Source organism: Venturia canescens, chromosome 4 (genome assembly GCF_019457755.1).
Source record: "Venturia canescens isolate UGA chromosome 4, ASM1945775v1, whole genome shotgun sequence".
Taxonomy (NCBI): Eukaryota; Metazoa; Arthropoda; class Insecta; order Hymenoptera; family Ichneumonidae; genus Venturia; species Venturia canescens.
The window spans coordinates 16,760,359-16,778,914 of NC_057424.1; the positions used below are offsets into that span (position 1 = coordinate 16,760,359).

Consider the following 18,556-nt stretch of genomic DNA (forward strand, 5'->3'; position numbering starts at 1 on the left):
GATTCAATTTGCCTCGATGTTTTGGACCCCTGAGTGTATATACATAGACTCGTATTAGTGAATTTATATATATATATATATATGGGCTGAGTGTATATAGTATCCGAACGGTTCACACCCTTCTGCTGCAAGCAACCCCGCACCAACGGCAATAGCAACCCTTCTATACGCCATACGTACGACTTTGTACTGAAATACCGAGGCGATCCAATTATTTACAACGAGAGACCTTCTCGTCACTAGGGAATGTGAGCGGCCCAAACTTTCTACCACTATTTATTTAACTGAATTTTCCCAACACTTCTCACCCCCTCTTCCCCTCCCCTTGTTCCTTTCGTTCGCTTACATACCATTCGTTTATCTCGTTTATTCTCACCCTTTTTGCTTTCGAACAATTCGTTGTTATGTATACTAAACTCATTCGTTTTATCCAACGTTACGTGATAACGCATAACACAAATTTTATGACGCAACTGCGTTTCGTTACCCGTTATGATTCCTCGTTTACGGGGGGAAGCGAATTTAAATCGTAAAACTTTTTTTATTGAGTATTCATAGGATGCTGCAGCGAAATATCAGTTACGCATCAATGACTCACCTGTTAAGTGTGCGAGGAAAAAACGATTTGTAACTTATTTTCTTTATAGGTCTGATCTCTTGGTTGATTAATTTCATTGGATTAATAACTAGTTGCGATCGGTAATGTGTAATTTAAAACAAGCCTGAATCTTTAAATGTCAATAAAATAATTCTTGGCAGAATCAGAAAATAGCTGGAAAAACTATAAAGAAAGTGATTGCAGAACGAGAAGGGCGATAAAAAATATACTCCTCATTCCTGGAGTTATCGCTCAGTCTGTGACGAGAATAGCTTTGAGATATACTTTACTGTTTGCACACCACTTGCCCAAAGGAAGTTTCATATTTAAGTTGTTATGTTTATCGTTCCAGCTGGTCATCGACTGAAACTTAGGAAATCCTATTTTCTGACACTTGCAGTGAGAATAAACGTACGAGGGAACGAAGAGCAAATAAATCAAATAAATTTTGTCATTGTTTCCGGGACTCACGATCTGTTATTCCAAAAGTTAATGAATTAATAATTTGCGAGAATCTTGTTGAACAGGGCTTAATCATGTGTGAAAAATTTGGAGAGGTTTCATCGTCTGGTAATTGAGATGTTCATAATAATTAAAAATGACAGGTTAAACATGGGCTCTTATGGAAGATCTCAAAAAATAGCAAACTTCAACAATAAATATCTCAATTTCGAGACGGTGAATCATCGGTATATTCCGCCAGGAGTTTAATACAGTCTTAAGCTTTCTGTTTAAAAAATGTTATTGTGCAAAGTTGGAAAATAATTTTTTCATAAGACACACTTGAGGAAGGTGGGAGAATGCGAAAAATTAGCCTTCGATTTGACTGAGCTGATGTGACGTGGGGAACTCGGTAATGACTGAGCAGACTTTTCTGGCAGTTTCGAAAAAGAGCCTTGCGACGGTGAAACTACGTAAAAGTGGAAAAATGGAAGCTCGCGTGAAAGGCGGAGTACCAAAATGAAATATCGTTTTTTGCAATTGGGGAGTCCTTCTTGCCTCTCAGATTTCTACTCCTTTTTTTCTCTTATATTTCTCCACTTTGGTATCTCGAAGCCCTCCGGGGCTACTGTATATTATCACCACATGCTTCCATTTCTCTCTTTTGTTCTCGTTTCACTTTATCTCTCGTACAGATACGTTGTGTTTAAGAGCAGAAGTATGAACGGAATATACAGATATAGGTGATCTTTACGTCAATACAATGTACGAGTCGTAGAAACTCGGGGAAGAGTGAGATAAACGAGGAACAGAGGAAAATATAGGTACGTGGGAAGAGAGACGAGGAGAAAGAGAAGAAGAAGAAAGGGACAGAAAGATGAATTCGGAAGCACTCAAGGCTGGCAATCGGCCAGAACTTTCCTGTCTAAATCAATCATCGTTTTCTCTTGGCCTTTCTCTCGTCAGTTTGCAAGATCACGTTCAGCTAGCCCTGATCTTGCTACCAATCCTACCCTGATGAGCTTAACTTAGCGAATCCGGATCTGGCAGCGACTCTAACGAACCCCTCGCCCTTTCCAACTCGCGAAGACATCGAGAGTTCTCACAGAACGAGAACGGGCTTCATTGAAAACGAGGAAAACGAGGCAGACCACACTTGGAAGATCCTTTCAACCCATCAGCTTATCGATTATTTCTTCACTCTTCAATTCATCCCTCGAACTAATCCTATGGACTCGATACCGATCGAAGGAACTTATGACACTTCGTTCAAACCACGGTCGATTATTAGACTCGTTTTTTTTCCTCGTCGCTCATTTTTAGCTCATTTATTAACAGGATATTTTCATATTATATTTTTAAAAAGTGATCTCGTTGGTATGTTGGACGAAAGGTTTTTATGGATTGGGGTCTCAAATGTTTTCATTTATTATTAAGGAGCAAATTTACCTATTTAAAATGGAGTTCAGCTCGAATTTTTTTAACATTCAATTGTTTCGGTTAGCAAAAGATGGACAATGCCGGACAGCTCGATTTTCCAATAGCGACGATCGTTGATAGATAATCTAATGATCGATACAACACCCCAACAGGTTTGTGCCCCCGCCTACACTTCATCAAGCAAAATGGATTTGAAAAATCGTTTTTTTGTTCTTAATATTGCAAAACTTAGTTTCAGCTCCCGGAGAAGCCCTAACTCTAGAAATATGAGGGACTCAGTGCAAATGTTTGCAAAAAACTGATCGTTAAGAAAAAAATCAAAGCAATAATTGGAGTATTCCTGGTAATTTTCGTCAGTATTTCATGACAATGAAGATGATGATGAAAGAAACAACAATAAAACTGATGAAGAACAGAAGTAATAAAAAACTATTTTAATAACACATTCGTTAAGCAGATACTTGTATTTCTTCATCAGAAAAATGAATCGAATGAAAATGAAAAGCTTCCATGAGTAATTATGATTCACGTATGTGCCACCACGCCCAGGATAAAACTGCAGAGATCCCATGGAATTTCTGTTTTTCTGGTTAACGAGATGCGTCAGTTTCCCTGATGCTTTAACGAATTCGTAATTAAATTGATTGGGCTTTTCGTGAAATTACAAAATGAATAATCGCTATTGATGGGCGATACAATATGAGTAAATTATACATCGATGCTTGGAGTTCCCCCGACATATAATAGAGTTGAACGTTATACTGAATCCCTTTCGTTTTGTATTTCATGAAATTTCTCATCATTCCAAGCTTCCAGTAAATCCAGAATATCATGTTCCCAATTTAGTTACGTTGATATGATATTCGAGATGAAACCATCAGTCAAACAAAATGTATGACGTTGCTTCAAACGTGGCTTCATTAACGAGACAATAATTAGTGCTTCACTAATGGTTTTTCCATTATAAGATTTCGAGTGAATTTTTAATCGATTGGTGACTGCGCTTTTTAATTATGGCTTAATCAATATGATTCTAGGAAAAACCATTTATTTCGAATCTCCATTTCCAAGAACTCTTTCAACTGATGAAATTCCTTACAATTATTCATGTACGTCGATTTCAAGAATTCATTCCCGCTCTCATCAAGCTCTACTTTGACACTTCAATTAATCTTCGAACGCACTGAAAGTCCAAAAAAATTTGTAATCCAACAGAGCTTTTTTCGTTTGGCCCTTCATCGTACCTTCCATCTCAGGTTTGGGTACGGTCAGGCTCACAGCATCCATAAAGGATCTTGAGTATACACATGAACGATGAAGTATGTGCATTTGGGACGCACGATGTGTACACACTTTGGCCCAACGCGACGCACATTCGATGCACACATCTCTTCATGTCCACAAACGTTGAACACGGTACCTGCTCTGCCACGAGGCCAAAACTCTCAATATGTGCATGTATCCTTGAGCCAGCCTTGAACGATCCGAAGTTCCGGTAAACCTGTGTCCCAGGCCCGCATACTACTTAGCGAAAACGTACCTTCAACAACTGCCAACAAGCCACTCGATTTTTCCCTCTCGTTGATTCACACTCCTTGCTTCTCAGAAAATGAATGAATTGTGCGTCCGATTTGAACCGAATCCTCAAAGACGAACGCGACTCCAGACCAAATTTGCTCCCTTTCCGCCTGGCATTTCGAAGGATTTTTTCGGACTCCAACGAATTCCGGAATGAATTGATCATGAAAAACTTGATCTTGTGCCACAAGAGTTTCTTGCGTGTTGACTAGTAATCGCGCGATATGTCAAAACTGCATTATCACTGCTGCTTATTGTCATGTTTCAAGAGCATGGATCAGTCACCCGAGGTCACTTGGAATTTTTTTTCGAAATCGAAATTCTTTGACACGGTTTGACCGTTTAAAAAAAGGCTCTGTCAGCCCATGCTGAACGATGGCAGAAATGGGCTGACCTTTTGATTATTTTGATCGAGCGAACGATGTAGAAAAACTTCACTTTCGAAATGTCTAACTATCTCTCTTGCACTCACAATTACGATATACCAAGTGATCCATGCTCTTAAAGGTACTTCATTAATTACACTCTGATTAACACTAGTTTTATAATTAACACTATTTATAACAATCTCTCCCTTTTTTATTTTGTATCGCTGTTAAAATTTCTCTTAATCGAGTTGAGCGGTGCAATATTTTCTCTGGATCCCTCTAGATGCAACTTTACCAGTTTTATCATCAACTGGTGGACTGAACCGAACGATCTGATCAACGTGTCGTTTCCACGCTTAGCCAGACTCTACTTTGACTTCAAACGTGACTGGAGATAATAACTTCATGAATTGACCTTCAATTCGTTGCATTTGGTCATGCATCATACTTCACGTATCGTGCTATTTTACTCAGCGTTTTGTCACGTTTCGTTTCGTCCGTAATCTCCATCGCGTCCAATCTCTTTTAAACGACTCTCCGGCGTGATTTATCGACGTATATTCATTATTGAAAACCATTGTCTTCAACAAATAGTTGCGATGGTGCATCACAATTATCGTTTTGCACTAATTTAATAAATTCGATTTTGTATATGAATCTTGACAGAAAAAATATGATTATAAACCTTCTTGAATACGAAGACAATGGCACTCCCTTCTTCGTCAATGATAGCACGATTTAATGATTTCTCGAGATTTATCTTTGATGCATATGTAATCGGTTTCACTGTCCCGTCTTTATAGCGTTGTGATACAATTATAGGATCGGATATAATAAATTCGAAATTCTTTATTTTCAAATTCAATTTCAAACGAATTGCAGTATATATTTTTTTAAAACGTCTTCGTTTCTCGAGATTCACAAACAAAACTGCCACTCCCCTTGATATTTTCTTTTTCTTCACTTTCAATGATTTTTTAAGAAATAATTGTTCTTTTTATCATTGCTTTTTACAACGTGAACATATCACATTTCGAATAAGTCTTCTCTTTCGTGTTCCGTTCCCACAATATTGCTGCTGACGACGATGCGTCACACGCAAGTACAATTTTTTCATTTGAGTCGAAATGAGCCAATACACACGCGGTGATATTAATTTTTTTCATCCACTCAAACGTTTTAACGCTCTTTTGACCATGCTGCCATTTCGTTGTGAGACGGTAGTTTATTGTCTCAAGTAATTGGGAAAAAACATCTGATAAACGATCCCGAGAAAACAGCGAGAAAGCCTCACGAGGGGAATTTATTTTTTCACCGTCCGCATTTGCGTCGTTTGAAAGATTGTCTGAAATAAGTTCGTAGTCACAGGAGGATAGTTTAAAGGCTGAGGCTAAGAATGTAGTCGGCTAAACGATGTTCAAAGTAGAGGAGTGCAGTATTCTTTGACCTCCGGTACGTTCATACCCAGAGTCTGGTCTCTCCCTGGAGTATCATCGTCTTCAGTCTCGTGTGTAATCCCTTCCTCTCTACGTTCGTAGAGTTTGTACTCCAAATGGAATTACAGCCACAAGGATTTTACCCCCTTAAATATGTAATAGGCGTTGATCTATTGAGGGTTCTAATGGACTGTTGGAAGCGAGCACTGGCGTTTCAGACTCAGAACCTTTGTAGGTTTAGGTCCTTCGTCGCCCACGCCGTCCTCGAATAGTAGCAGCGGAGGCATAAAAAATTCATGGTACTCAAAAATTCACATTCCTCATTGTCTCGTAATAACCATAAGTGTGCGATACTTTCGAAAGAAATAGTAGCCTCGCGGACTAAGACTTCGGGAAGTTGGTGTACGAGCCGAAGGAACTAGTCACTCAACCGGAAGTCTTGAGGAGGTTAAACTGGAACTACTTGGGTAAACTAGGACGCAACTCTGACTTTCCTTACTCGAGGGTTTGTGTGCTGGTTTAAGGCCCAAAATCAACACTTACAAGAGGCTTCCTCGTACCGCATCGAGCTTAGATAACGCTCACACGAGGCAAAACATGCAGAAAAAAACGGGCGGTGAATGTGAGAGGGAGACGACGCTTCGCCAATGTACAAAGGTACGAAGCTCGTTGGGCTCTGCTTACACGACGGAGCACAGTAAATTATGGAAGAGTTTCATACCAGCTAGAGAGTAGGGCAACGGTAACTGAGATCGAGTCTGTTCCGTACGTGAAATTGCGGTCAACAACTGACTCGGATAGGTGCAACGAAGCAACCGAGGTTTATTAAAGAGCACGCTCCCTCGTGTCTCTTGCTTTTGTAGCCCACTGCGTGGCCATTCCACAGTGTGTAGTTCTTGACGCGTGTGTTCTCTGAAACGTACCGCAATGCTGTGCACCTAACTCGAAGGCGAGAAGCGCTATGGAAACGATTCACCGTTGCTGGGTGCGGCGCGGGTTCACTTCGCAAACTAAACACTCGCCATTTCTACTCCATCCAAATGAGGGGAACACGGAGCAGGATTTAATTACGAGGGAGCGGAAAAACTAAAGTCACGTTAAATTCATCAACTGCCCGCCGGAGAAAATGAAACTTCGCTCGAATTTTACAACCAAGATTTTCCACCCTTCGCTCTTCATTTTATTTCAAGCATTACGACGCTGCTCAACCGTGAGAGGGAGCACCGAAGTGCTGCAACAAACCGTATGATCCGGGGCTAAATTCATTCAACGACGTTTTTCGTTCCTGCCAACTCCGCAACTGCTTAACGCCATTTCTTTCTCGGTTTTCATTTTCATTTTCCTCTGCGTACCCAATTTCACAAATTAGGCTTTTTCAATTCGATGCTAACCTTGTCTTTGTTAGCCTCGCTTTGTGACAGATGCGATACAGCCTTTGCTCCGAACAACTCTCTTGGCGAGTCAAGAGCACTCTGCATGAATATACTCGACAGTTTCAATTGCGCGACATTTACGACAGCTTCTTTTTAATACCGGGCTGCTCTATGTTTGCATTGAAAACGAACTGCGTCGAGCTCCGGGAAACCGGTACCCTTAAATCTCTCGAATTATCCTGAAGGGACCAGTTTGGAAAATACTCACTTTTTAAGTCTCCATGACTGAGGCATCACGTTTCACTGCCGCACGCGTTCTGGCTATGAATTCATAATTTTGTGACAATTTTTATGTGTTACACTAAAAGATTCCATGAAATAACGCGCTGAGAAATACATTTTTTATACGACTCTACAAAAATCCACTGATTTTTATTCCTTAAAATTGTTCCTTTTCGAAATTTTTGTTAGAAAATAAAATTTTGTTTGTTTTTTATTCTGACTATTGAATCTCGGAGGAAATTTGAATACGAACGAGCCTTGAACGCAGTGAAACAAAATATGTTGGGGAATTTCGAAATGTTCGCGTTCACAGATGATCGAATAAGAACACCGATTGGACAGCTTCGATTTTTCTTGTCGATCGGCTTGAATATTCTCATTGCTTTGATATTCACGATGGGGTGTATTCGCTTCAAGAAATTACGGCGAGTTGCGAATGTGTGCAAATGCCTAATTGCATTTCGCCAATTAACGATGGCAGAAAAAACATTTCTCCGAGGAGGGAAGGGGGGGGGGGGGAAGCAAGAAGATGGACGAAATTATTAGCGAGTTCGGTCGAGATTGCACGAGCGGAAGCAACGAGAAATAAATGAACCGTGCAAAACGCACACCCTCTCGCTGCCGCGTTGAAAAAAACTTCATCCGAGTACTTAACGAGCTCGAATATTATTCAACAGCCATGAAACTCTACAAAGACTATTATGCTTTTATACCGCGGGGCGGAGAAATCGATTTTCACACAAGAGAAAGAGCTCAGAGTCAAGATTACTGATATAAATTGACTTTAGTGACATTTTAATTAACGATTTTTTTTTCTAATTTTGTCATCGCACATTCTGTCACTGTGCTTCTAAGTCTGTCGATCATAATTCAGTAATTACTAATGGAAATGTGATGGGATGAAGAAGTGCAAATATAAATTCATCCTCGTCTACGATCCATTAAGTTGTGAGATTGTAACTTTACCTGAAATACTATCGGATCGTTTGATAATAATTATAATATTCGTCACTTCAAATCTCCCCTCCCAAATATAAAACCCCACTCTATGCTTGGATTCAAAATATTACTTGTCGAGCGTTCCAGGACTGCAATCCGAGATTTCTTTGGAATTATCTTTTGTACGGAAATATTTGATCTTCCGAAAGGCATCGGGGTCCGGGACCGAGTCAAAGAGCCAGAGAGCGTCGGTAAAACAGTGTTACGAGTACAGCCCGAACTATGGATAATGCCAAATTTATCCGGATAGAGCTAAGTGTGTCCAACGGTTTTGGATAGAGTTAAATCGAAACATAAAATATGGTTAATTTCGTGCCTTGTCCGTCTAAACTTAGTATCATCCAAATCTCTATGGATAAAGCTCTATGGATAAAGCTGGAGTTGTAGTAAAAAAAATAAACGAAAAGTGAGCAAAGATTGGTTTGTTCCAAATGATATATTTTTGTCAGGAACAATAAATTTTGAAAATATGCAGGTACATGAATCGATGTTTTTATTTGTTGACACACGACATACTGTGGTGACTTTTAACTTATTGTAAATAAGTTTTATACTGTTCTTCGTCCATATAAAAACTATTAGATTCTTTTTGCTTCAACAATGCAGGAAAATTGTCGTAAGATCTCTTTTTTAAAATTCTTTCCTCATTGACCTGTGCAAGAACGTTTCGAAGAAATAATCATTCGAGTATTTAATGATTGGAGAAAGAAAGTGTACGCATAGACGACATCATAATTTTAACCGCTGGAAAGCATGAATCTTTCTTTGCGTTTTCGACTTGTCGAAAAACTTTCACAACTTCGATAATCTCAACTTTACCCAGCGGTGCTTGCCAAATGTTATAGTTATTAGCTGACTGATCCCCAAAATTAATCTTTCCTGTCAACTTTATCCAGCTATTTTGGATACACTTAGCTTAAGACGATATTGAGCTTTACCCGTAACATCAATAAATTATTTTTTATGCAATAAATTGAAAATATATGCCGAATAAACCACGGATGCTTATTAAATTTGAAGCTTCGACACTCAAAATTATTTTGGAGAATCGACCCAAATCCGAATTGCGATGAAACAGTTTTGTGAAATTGAGCGCAAACTTACTTGATAATTGGAGGACGAGAAGGCGGAAGTTTCGTCATGAGACACTCGAAGTCACTTCGAACCTGTAAGAGGAAATAAAGTTTTTGGTATAAAAAGTGTTTTGATATGACTGTGATCGAAGTGGTTTTGCAAGTGAATTATCATAACGAGCGATAATCGCAATGATCATGTTTCAATATGAAAATCGATGAGTCTTTTTTGTTCATATCGAAAACTCGGTTTTTAAACTTTTCACATTTTTTCACATTTTCAAAAGTCTTTTAAATATTCAGACTTTTGACACGCATGAAAAGTCCGCGGGAATACGTAATTCTTGAATTTTTTAAGGAAACTTGCTTATCGCCGTGCGAAATTTCATCGATAAAAAGGCTTTTCTTACAAGGCGAGATAGAGGAGCGTTTTTTTATCGAATCCGTTGGACGTGTGCGTGCGTGCGGCTATATAAGGTGCAAGGGAGCGAAAGCCCGTGCTCCGACAGCACGCGAATTTCTCGTTTTTCATTCCCCTCGCCCCGGGATGGGGCAACAGAGAGCTATTGCGAAACGTTCGAGGACCGAGCGGCGAGTTCGTGAAATCGCAAAATCATTTCCCACCAGCAGCAGCAGCAGCAGCAGCCCCCTCTGCGGTGTCGGAGTGCGTCGAGGCTTTGGCGAGAGCGAACCACCTTCGTGGAAAGCCCGAAACGATCGAGCACGAAACTTTGTCTACGATATAGCAAGAGATAGGAGAATAAAGAGGGAAAAGGAGCAAGTGAAAAGTAAGGAATGGCGGTAGAACGCAAAGCGAGAGGTATAAGAGGCACGGAGAAAGCGATGGAGAGGAAGAGAGTGCGAGAGAAAATGGGGGAGAAACAGTGAGAAAGACAGCAATAAAAGTCCGATACTCTTCGTAATATTAAATGTGTGAATTCAGCACGCAAACTCCAAGTTTTTCATCCCCCAGTCGTGACTTTACTACACTCTACGTACGATTCTGTGTATGTGCAAAAAGCTATCGAAAGTCCGACCCTCGCTCTCTTAACTATTTCACGTGTTTATTGGCCTCGATTTTTATTTCCATTCGAGCTTTTCTCTAGTAATTTTCTACTCCGAACTCGTTATCCAATTTCCACTAATATTTCGCGTTATTCCCCCGCTGCGATACATGCACGAAGACCCATTTCGAGGAGATCCGCTCAATAATCAAATTCGAAAATTTCGACAGAAAATCACTCGACCGTTGTTGAAACTCCCTACGGAGAAGGAATTAAGAAAAAAATATTTTTTCCACGCGTTGCTTCCAAAATTCTACGCAGAGACTAGAAAAGTCACTTGCTTCCCATTCGTCTGATCAGCTCATCAGCATAGTAGCATAGAAAAGGGAACGAAAAGTTTTCCAGTGGAAAGAAAGCTCGAAGAATATTCAAATGTAAATCGACCGCATATTTTGAAGTACCAGGCATATTAAGGTAGATCGTGCCCGTAGGATCGTATTTTACGAGTGTCTGAAATGCCTCGATTTTTACTTCCTAATTAAAGATATTATCACTCTAAATTAATGTCAGAATTATTCATTAAAAATTGTATTTTTCAACTTATTTTTTGACTAATGAAATTACAGGCCGTTAATTAAACAGGGATCCATCACTGATCGAACCCGAAATTTTGGCTATAATACTATAGTTTTTTATGAAAAAGGTCGCTTTAGAGAGCGCAAAGAGAAACCACAAAGGGAAGTGGATCAAGAAAAAGGTGTCAATAAAAAGACAGAAGGCTGTGACCAGGAGTAGGCCAAACGAAGAAGAAACGAAATGCCGAAATAAGCAAATGTGAGGTTACACGAGTCCTCATTATCAATTTCGTTCAATCTTTAACCTAATATTATTAGGTATTAAATAATATAATAATATATTAGGTATTAAATTATTAGGTTAAAGATTGAAGCATTATTATATCCTCATTGTTATTGTGTACGTTTTTCATAAACTTCGTAAGAAGCGTTCATTCGTAATAGGGAACGATAAACGATTTTTTTCGCATAGTCCCAATACTTCTGTGTATTTTTCTTCATATTTAAAGACGTTTATCTCAATAACCAATAAGACATACCCTTTAAAATTTGATATGTGTGTCAGTCGACTGCTCATTGAAAATCTGTGTAAATTTCAAGACTTTCTTAAGAAAATCGTTTCGTGCATGAACTAGCTTAATGTGTACATGTGGTACGATAGTTCCTGATATGACGTCACGACGACGGCATATCTTGGTAGCATCTGGAGAGTAATTTCACGCCAGCTTATCCGAAACATAGGATGAATAATGTTTAGGTTTCCTGCACGTTGCAACCACTCGGGATCCAACCCCTTCACCCCTCCCTCTCTGACTCTCTCTCGCAATCGTTCGGTTAGCTCGCAATGACCTAGTGTCTCGGACACCCACCACGACCTGACTAACCTGCTTCTCACCCGTCATCCTCCCCGCAAGCGGCTGTCTTTCCTGGAGAATCCCCCACGCGTACACCAAACCAGAGTTGCGACGTGCCCACTAATTAAGTCCTTCCGTAACTAATAAATTGGTGATGACGGTCGAAGGGAAGGCGAGCGCCCTCACGCTTAAACTAATACCGTTGCGTACACATTCCCCTAATCGTGGCTCCTTATCCGTAGTGCTACCAGAGAGATAGGGGCTGAGTTCATCCGCGATACCAAAACTGCCTCGAGATGCGGCTCCCCGTTCGCTCCAATCCAAAGCTCACGAGAAACTTGATCCAATATTTCGCTAAACTTGGAACAAAACTCATGTGAAACTAAAAGCGGCGGTGACAAAATTCAACTATACGGACCCACAGAAATCCCATGACGTCTCGTATCGTTTCATTGCTTCTCACGCTTTCGAACTCCACTCGGTACGAGTCCCTTCCGCCCCTTTCTGGCTTCGTGTTTAATGTTTATGGGCGATCGCGGCATACACGCAATTCCGGAGCTTCAACGCATTGCGTCCTTTCCACTTGAGCTGATTGGCAAGCATGGGCGAATGAAGGGGATGCGAACATCGGGGTATGTTTCGTGTCGAGGTCAGGTCCGCGCAATCAGTTGTGTTTACTGGTGATACAGCTTGTTATCCCACTCGCCCATGTATTTTCGAGCGGATACGAACTCGTTAATATTTTCAGGGATGCGGCAAGAGCGGAGAGTGATCGATGAATATGTTGCAGAAAAAATGTTCCGCTCGATTATCGCCCATTAAAACACGACCGAGTTTTCCAATTTTCATAATTAAATTGTAATGGTTAACGTGAAGGGAGGCATGTGCAAAGGGAAAAATCGAATGAACGTATTCGACAATCGAAGCAAACGATTCAGTTGCAGTAAAATGGGAGAAATTCTATGGTACGAAAAAAAGCCAATTCAAGTGCTAAAAACCTCTGTGGAATAATTGATACTGAATCGAAGCTTGAATCTCAAAACCATGAAATTACTGCCCAAAGAAACCTCCCTGGAATTTCATGAAGTTTTTTACGCTCTTCAGGAAGAAGAGCGTAAAAGAATTTTGATAAGAGATAAAAGTGTCACGCTACAAAGGAGTGTGAGCGCAGAGAAAACGCAAGAGAGAAAAGAGCCAAAACAGTAAAGATCAGGAGAATGGAAAGAGATCAACGAAAAGGTGAATGCAGGAAAAAGGAAAAACCGTCCAGGAAATTGGCTCCTAAAATAAATCAAGATGGCCATTCCTTTCCACCTCCATCTCAGCACGTATTGTCCCGCCTTCAATCTCTTACACTCCCATAGATTCACTCTTTTTCTGAATGCTCTCACTTCCCTCTCGCAGTTCTTTTCTGCCTGAGAGGAAGCCTCACATGCACCAACACACAGACGCGTATTTACCGCCGCACGGAGCCTCACTAACTCCGCTTTCCTTATCCGTTTCATTGATGCGTTACTCCACGAAACTGAACGACACTTTTATGCTCGGAGTTTCTTACGAAATTTCCGACTTCGCGTCCTCGGCTCGGAAGAAACAGCAGGATGAAATCAAAAACTCCAATTTTTTCAAGTCCATATTTTAGCGTCCGAAATTGTACCCCAATTCTCTCGATTCCCCGTCAAGCTTCGTGTCTACCGCAATCCGAATCACAATTAGTTTCCAATAAAAAGCACGAAAATTCCAACGATAAAAATCCTGGCTCAAAATATTACAAATTTCCGCGCGACTCTCAATCTCGGTCTCAAATATCTGTAGCCCGTGGAGAGGATTCCGAAAAAATGATTGATGGGAAAAACCGTGAGAAAATTCATGGGATGGCTTGTCGGTGAAAATCAATTGAATGGAATTTGGATCAGAGCGTTTCGGCGAAACAGACGCGCGCCCCAATGAAAGTGATACAACGCAAAGCCATTTTTTCTGAAGAGCATCGCTGGAAGCTCGCTCGCGAAAATCGATCTCCCTCTTCCTGTGAGTGTAAAATGGGCTTGAATTTATATACATATATACGTGAGTGGACGTACAAACCGTCCGCGCTGCGCGGTGTACATTATAGAAGGCCAGTGAACGCGGGGCCGGAGGTCGCGAGAATACAAAATGTAATTGGAATCTCGTCGCGAGCACTCTGCCACCTCGTTGAAAATTCAATTTTGCAACGTCAAGGACGAACGCATGGTCGCGGGGCTGAGAGTAGAGGCGTATCAATTAAATGCCCGGTGGACGGAGCTTCGCGTGTATTCTTTGTCGTCAGTTACCAAATCACCTCTGCAGACCGACGTTCCGAAAAAATTCTTTATTCTTCGATTCTCCCGGTCTCTTATTCCCTTCAATTCATTTGTGCTGGCGGTTCTACCAAAATCCTATCATTCCACGCGTTCTCGAATCCAAAGGATTCCTGATTTTTTTATTCCCTGCTTTTCGTTGCTTTGGACGTGCCATTCTGTCATGTTTGTCTCTCGATTTTATTCATTTACCCGACAATCAACTGTGCCCAGGTATTCAGGAGCTTCTCACGAATTTCTATAAAAATGTCCTCCTCAATTTGAGGCTTTGGACGAAACGAGTGAAAGTGGAAGCAGAGAATTGCCGGGTGTCAATACGAGCAGTTCATTCCTGGGAGAATCATCGAATAACAAGATTTTTAGTTTTTTAATCCTCCGGGGAACGTCCGAGCATAAAATATGTGATAACGTTGATATTCCAGCGCCGAGGCGGTGGCATAATATTGAGAACACGTGCAAGGTGGGGCTGTAGCGAGACTCGAGTAAACACAAGGGACCGAACATAAAATGGTGTAATAACGAAACTGTGGTCCATATGCGGTCCCCGTGGATACGTTTAATTTTGATCAATCACAAGTTAACGATCGAGGTGTATATAACGCAGATTTTCATGGTTATACGACGTTTCCAGTATTCTCGAAGCCGCCGTGTTATAGTTTCTCGTTAACAACCGCGTGATACCTTTTCATGTGTCGTTTATAGCTTTGGCTTGTGTCTCTGTATATGCGGGGTGTCTTGAAATCGGAGCTTGGGAAGAATGGAGAACACGAATGGGAGTGTAACTCCGAGGGTAAAAGTGTTTGCTTTGTCGGCACGACAAAACATCATTGTTCTGCCAATTCGCTTGACTGGAGGTGCAACCATGACGGAGAGTATTCGGTGAATCTCGTTTAAGAGCACGGACTCGAATATTTGATCACACGTAGAAATTTATTCGAGAAAACCTGGCCGGAAGAGGAGCTCAAAATTTTGTGCTGAAAGCAAAGCCAGGAACGTCGTTTCTTGCTTCCGGGACACCGTGTGCACGCTCGTACATCTTCGTACCCAGGTAATATATTTGATAGCCTGCCATTAAGTCCACAGAAACGAGCAGAGTAGGCAGACCGTGCGTACCTGAAGAATGATACAACGAACGTCATATTAACGACTGTCTGTACGGAGCTAAATTCGACGTGAATGCGTTTCTTCTTGGTGCACGGAGCGCGTGCGCGCTCCGTTAAAATCAACGGTGCATAAAATAGCTGCGAACCATAAATTGGAAGATCCGCAACGAGCCGTAATAAAATATAAGTACGTCGGCATAAATAAATTAGTCTGGAATCTCTGAATTATTTATGGTCTTGATATTTATTTCTTCATTACTATGATGCTCTGTCAGAGACTCGAAATTTACACAGAGTTTCAATGGGTAGTCGGCTGACGCGCGTATCAATTTTAAAGGGTTCGTCTTATTGGTTATTTAGATGAGTGTGTTTAAATATGAAGACAAATCCACGCAGGAGTATAGGGACTATGCTTAGAAAATCGCTTATCTTTCCATATTACGAACGAACGCTTCTTACGAAGTTTATAAAAAACGTGCACAATAACAATGAAGTATATAACGAAGATCAGAAAAAAAATTCGAGAAGATTGTCTTGCTAGTAATAAAGACATATTACGTTAAAGATATTGAACAAAATTGGTAATGAGCATTCGCATAACGTCACATTTGCTTATTTCGACATTTTGTTTCTTCTTGGTTTGGCCCATTCCTGTCACAGCCTTCTGTCTTTTTATTGACACCTTTTTCTTGATCCACTTCCCTTTGTGTTTTTCTTTTCCGCTCTCTAAAGCGATTTTTTACATAAAAACTGCAATATTTTAGCCAGGGACGAATAAAATTTCGGGTTCAGTCAGCGATGAATCCCCGATTAATTAATGGCTTGTAATTTCATTCGCCAAGAGATAAGTTGAAAAAATGTATTTCCATTTTTGAATAAATGATTTGACATTAATTTCAAGCGATAATATCTTTAATTACGAAGTAAAAATCGACCCAATTTAGACACCCTTAAAATACAATCTTACAGGCATGATCTACCTTGATCCAGTTACTATGGAGGATAATTCTATGGCGTGAACTGAAAACAAAAAACCCTCGATAAAACATGCGGAGGGAGATCGACGGGTTACTTCAATTTCTATCTTCATCACCCATCATATAACACTTTATAAATAAAATAACGATTCATTCGTTGTAATGAATTTCCGATAGGCGTGCCTCTGCTTCACGATAAAAAGGAAAATCGGAAAGAATAAAATGAAAGTTCGACGCGCGCTCTCCATCGTGAATTTGGCAAACGTTTGCACTTCACGATCTATCGGGCAATAGATCCGTCAGGGAGACGAACTAACAAAAGGGGAAGACGGCGAGCCACGTCGTCGTTGTCAGTTTCCTTTTACGTGCCATATATTTATCTCTCTCTCTCTCTCTCTCTCTCTCTCTCTCTCTCTCCCTTTCTCTCCTGCTGTCTCAACAGATCGGCTTTTTGCCAGAACGATTCCAATCTCATCTTCAGTTATATACACGTTCGTTCAAACCTCATACTTTTCTCATTTGACAGACATTTTCACTACGAAGCATTTGCGAAGGATTCTCAAGATGCTCGAGAGCTCGAGGTTCCTCGCACCTTTGTTCAATTTTCAAGTTAATTGTTTTGCACGATTTTCAACATTCTGCTGAGTTCGAAGCCTTGTTTTTGTTGACAGAAAATCGTATTTTATTTTCCATCGAGAGTACAGCTGTTTCCATCGACTCTCAAACACAATCGCAGCATCCTTGTTACTTATTTTTCGAGCACGTGGATTAAAAACGACGAAAAAAGGTCGAATAATCCTAATTATTTTGTTCTTTCCCATCCGAAAGTTTTTCCAGCTAAAATCGAGTCCCCGGAGACGTTGCGCTGCTCGAGATGGAAATACTCACCGCAAATATCCGTTTCAACCATAACTGGAGATGAAACAAATGAGGGGCAAACAGCTGCCTTTTTCTAAACGATCAAACTCCCGGAGCAATGTAAACTCTCCCACGCATATTATTAAATATACGGTCCCCAAGGTATGAAGTTGATGCCCGGTATTCCTGGAATACGAAAAACACAGGACGAATCAGAGGAGAAAGGGACCCGGAGACATTTAATTTGTCGTGGGAGATGTCTCCTATGGGGGAAAAAGAAAAACTGTCGAAAAATTCAGCATTTTTTTGTTCTGCTGGCAGGCGATCAGGTCGGAACCGAGGCAGCCACGCGTATTTCACCGAATCGTGCGCGCCAGAAGGGACAGAAAAAAGTGAGGAAGAATAGATAGAAGAGGAAGGAGATATGGTATAACATGAGACGAAAAAAATTACGACCACTCGTTTCCGGACGTATGACATCGAAGGGGCCATTCCTCTTTGCGAGTCTGCTGCTGAAGTTGAGGATGAAAAGACGTTGAAAAATCGTATGCAATGGCATAAAAGTTTCATTTGTTCCAAGTATCTGCAACATATTTTGGAAGTTCGAAAAGCAGGAATAATGAATCTCGATTTTCCGTGGATTCGGCTGAAGAGTTTACGATCGCGTTGCATTTTTTTTCTCGATGAGAGTCGCACGATTTTTAGATCCTGAAAAAAAAAACACTTCGGATCTACTATTCGCAATAAAATCTCGAGAATGTTGCGAACGAGGCACAACAATTTATGGCTCTTTTTATGATCGTTTACAGAGATTTCAAACGAAAACAAAAAATACTTTTCTTCCCTTTTTTTTCGATGCTACGAAAAATACTATCGAGATCTCCCATAAATATTTCCATCGATAATTTGACTCTACTTCATTCCCGAAATAAATACACCTCCCGAAAGATTAGTGGATTCTCCCATCCGCTAAGCTCCCTTATATAGAATCCCATGAATGATTTATCAGCCCATTATTTATCCAAGCTCCATTACTTTTTATTATATCTCGTGAAAAGTGTGCTCTCTCACTCCCTCTCCAAGTGTACCAACATTACGCTCTACAACGTGATATTTTTTTCCTCCAAATCGCTGAATCTCTCAACGGCATGGCTTCCTCCAGATCGAAGTTCGTTATTATTTGTCATCATTATCGTTCACCCGGATTCGAGAATCCAAAGATTTTATTCGTTCTACTACCGTTTTATGGCCCGATTAA

At 40.6% G+C, this 18,556-nt stretch overlaps 1 protein-coding gene across 4 annotated transcripts in view; it reads right to left on the reverse strand.

The window, feature by feature from the left end:
* Csgalnact (Chondroitin sulfate N-acetylgalactosaminyltransferase) overlaps positions 1-18,556 on the reverse strand; it is a 95,603-nt gene that overhangs the window by 34,936 nt on the left and 42,111 nt on the right. For 2 of the 4 annotated variants that reach the window (XM_043416382.1, XM_043416378.1), the window contains exon 3: positions 9,620-9,681. In XM_043416382.1, the coding sequence (XP_043272317.1) occupies positions 9,620-9,657 (38 nt within the window). In that variant the 5' untranslated portion in view covers positions 9,658-9,681. Of the gene's footprint in view, positions 1-3,723; positions 3,988-4,019; positions 4,797-9,619; positions 9,682-18,556 lie in introns of those variants that run through there. The other 2 variants (XM_043416380.1, XM_043416381.1) reach the window with 2 other exon arrangements.